We start from the raw sequence: 3288 nt of genomic DNA on the forward strand, positions 1-3288 counted from the left end.
GTTCATCATGTCCATCAAGAACATAAGCCGAGTGTTTATCTTTTAATTCTCATGTTTAATTTACATTATACTTTGCATATTAAGTTTTGTAATTAGATCAAATAATTTAACTTTATTGAATAACTCTATAATGAATTATATTTAGTAATTGTATCAAATAATTTAACTTTATATTATACATTTAAGATTTACATTTACTTTAATACATCAATACGAATTAATATACTCTTTTGGTCAACTGAATTCATGTATCTTTTCTTTAATATTTTTTATGCAAAATACTTATGAAATATTTGTATAATATTCAGTGATAGAATAAATAGTAAATAATTTGAATATTGATAGTTACAATATTTATGATAATTATTATTACATTTATTTAGAATAACTAAATATAATCCAATATATATTAGTTATAAATTATTATATAATTTATTATAAATTTACCCACGCATAGCATGAGACTTTTTCTAGTTAACCATAAACTAAACTGAGGGACTGGTTCTTGTCGCCACAGTGTCATCTGAATGTATTGATTAATTGACACTATATTGTGATCATCTTGAAGTTCAAGGCTAGGAGTCCTTTAGTCAACACTCGCCTTTAATAAATTATTTTTTTATACAAACTACAAACTACATATATTCTAGTTTACTCAATAGAATTTTAAGTTTTCAGTTAAGCTAAACCATAAATGTTGTATCAAAAATTACCATGCGATTAAAATAAAAGAGTTGTGAATTCAATGGAAATAAAAGCTAGGTTTAGAAATATTTTCAGAAAATAAAAAAATAGATAAATTAATTAATTGGGATTCATATTAAGCGCCGATCTCAAACTCGAAACAAAAAATATAATCAACCAGATTTCGCTGTAAAATTATTTTGATCTAAAATCTAAATAAATGTCTTGTTATTTTGAATTTTGATAAGTTCCAAAATGCTCCAGAAAAATATTCACAAAAAATATTCACCTAAAGCAATAAAGTAAATAAATTTATTGTTATGTTTTTATAGAGATGAAAAAACATCTTATATTTTGAAGCAAAATTATATCTACAAAACATACTATACTAGATAAAGATCCGCCCGATGTGCGGGTTTAAAGTCTTGTAAATAAAATTAAATTTAATAAAAATATATGAAAATTTATTGTACATTATTTATAAAAAACAATTTTGCTATAATACTCTGATTTATATTCATATACAAATCTTTTATTTATGTTACCATTAAAAGTGTATTTTTACACCTACGTATATTGTATGTTACAAATATATTATTTACCACCACCTTGAAAATATGTATATGAACAAATTAAGCCAACTATTATATGTCTCTTTATTTTCATTTTTGCATTGTTTCTTTAATCACTAAAATTGTTGGCTCAAAAAACATTTCAAATAACAAAAATTACATCAAAATAGTCTATGACCAACCATGGAGAGAACATTGGTTTTGCCCTGCTCCCTTATGGAGAGAACGTTGCGTCCATCCTCATCCACGATGGAGAAAACCTTGGCTCCGCCTTCCTTCTTTGGAAAGATAACCTTGCGTCCAATCTCCCACACCTTACTCCTTTTGAGAGATAACCTTGCGTCCAACCTCCTCCACCATAGAAAGAACCTCGATCAACCAATGAAACTAAAGATCCTTTTTCAAAGTCACAAAATCTTTTGATAATAACTAATGATAAATTTTCCAATGTATTTGTGAAAGTTTCTTTCACACACCATAATGTAGCATCTGTCTCTGAGTTCCTATGAATCTATCAACAACGATTTATGTTTTTCCAATCTATCTATGTTTGTTCTAAGCTTGTGTTTGATTAGCCTATTTTATCGAACCATTAGGTTGATGATCTTCTCCTCTTTATCTTTTTTTTTGGGATTTAACGAATGGTAATAATTATGTTTGCACAATAAAAAGGTCTATATGACCAACCCATCAAGATTGAGAAATTAGAAGAAAATTAATTTGGCACAATTAAAGAAATAATAGAAAATTATAAGCACGATAATATATAAATTTCTAATTATTCAAATATGAAAATATAAATTAATTAAAACAATCTAAAACTATTACGATAAATTTTAAAATACAGTATTAGAAAAAGAAGATGCATATATTAATCTTCCATTTTTTTCTAGGTCAACATATTAATCTTACCTATTCCAAACTGAAAAAGGAGAATGTATGAGTATATTTTGGTTTAAAAAAATAGGAAAATTTGCCTTTACATTAAAAAATGTTTCACCAATATAACAAAGTTGAAACCAATATTTTTGAATAAATTATTTTGTTAGAAGAAAAATATCAGACAATCTATGTTTATATAGAAGTGAGTATTTACATTTTTTAGAATTAATAATTTACTATATATTTTTCTTAATCTCTTCTAAATTTTTTTGTAGAATTAATAACTTAAAAACAAAATAAGTAAATTATGTTATAATTTCGAATTTTATGAATCATATATATATATATATATATATTCTCTTAGAATTAATTTTTAAAAATTACATAATTATCGTTTTACATTGTTAATATTATTTAAAACAATTTTATTTGTTTTTTCTCGTAATCTTAAATCATCTTTTTTTTTTTGTCAAACTGGAGATTTCATTAAATCAATTGATACAAACCGGGATGGGAAGGAGAACCGATTTAGCTAGAGAATCGGCTGTCTGATTGTTTTCTCGTTTAACAAAGGAGAAAGTACAAGAATTAAAACCTAAAGAGAAAAGCAGAATGTCGTGGTGAATCCCGTAGAGTTCATTGGAGAAGGGCTCTGAATTGAGTGCTTTGATCAGCTGTTGCGAATCTAAAGCAAAGGATATGTTTTTGAGACCAAGATCGAGGGCATGCTGGAGGGCAGAGAGAAGAGCCAAGGCTTCAGCCAAGAGAGGGGTGCTCACGTTCTGTTCCAGTGCTTTGCCTTGTATCTCCGACAGCGGTAAGCAATTAAAAGAAGATCCATCCCAATCCAGCTTCGAGCGACTCAGCTCGCCACGCTGCATTGGAGAAACAACGGATTGTATCTGTTCTGGCTACCGAATTTGAGTGGATCTGATTAGAAGTAGGAGTCTGGGGTGGCAGATCTTGGGCTGCTAGCCACTCTCTCGCTTGTTGTATGGCTGTAGTTATAGTCTCCGGACCACTTAGTGATTTTTGCTCGAAGATCTTCTTGTTCCTGGTGACCCAAAGCGCTCACAGGATCCACGGCGAAAGGGTTCCTTGGCATACACCACTCGGGGGTAAGCATATCAGTTTATTAGTGGCTTCGATA

General features: G+C 28.9%; 1 protein-coding gene across 1 annotated transcript; it reads right to left on the minus strand.

Annotated features, from left to right (window-relative positions):
- Window positions 1–2629: 2629 nt before the first annotated feature.
- LOC147923018 (uncharacterized) lies at window positions 2630–3019 on the minus strand. Its single transcript, XM_087497870.1, has one exon. It carries the CDS (start codon window positions 3017–3019, stop codon window positions 2630–2632), a length of 390 nt encoding a protein of 129 aa, XP_087353996.1.
- Between the last annotated feature and the right edge of the window lie 269 nt (window positions 3020–3288).

This window comes from Camelina sativa, chromosome 18 (genome assembly GCF_030686135.1).
Source record: "Camelina sativa cultivar CO46 ecotype springtype chromosome 18, ASM3068613v1".
Classification (NCBI taxonomy): Eukaryota; Viridiplantae; Streptophyta; class Magnoliopsida; order Brassicales; family Brassicaceae; genus Camelina; species Camelina sativa.

What these genes read in the sequence shown, in the direction of transcription:
- LOC147923018 (XM_087497870.1), bottom strand. Translation starts at nt 3,019, where the DNA reads ATGCAGCGTGGCGAGCTGAGTCGCTCGAAGCTGGATTGGGATGGATCT.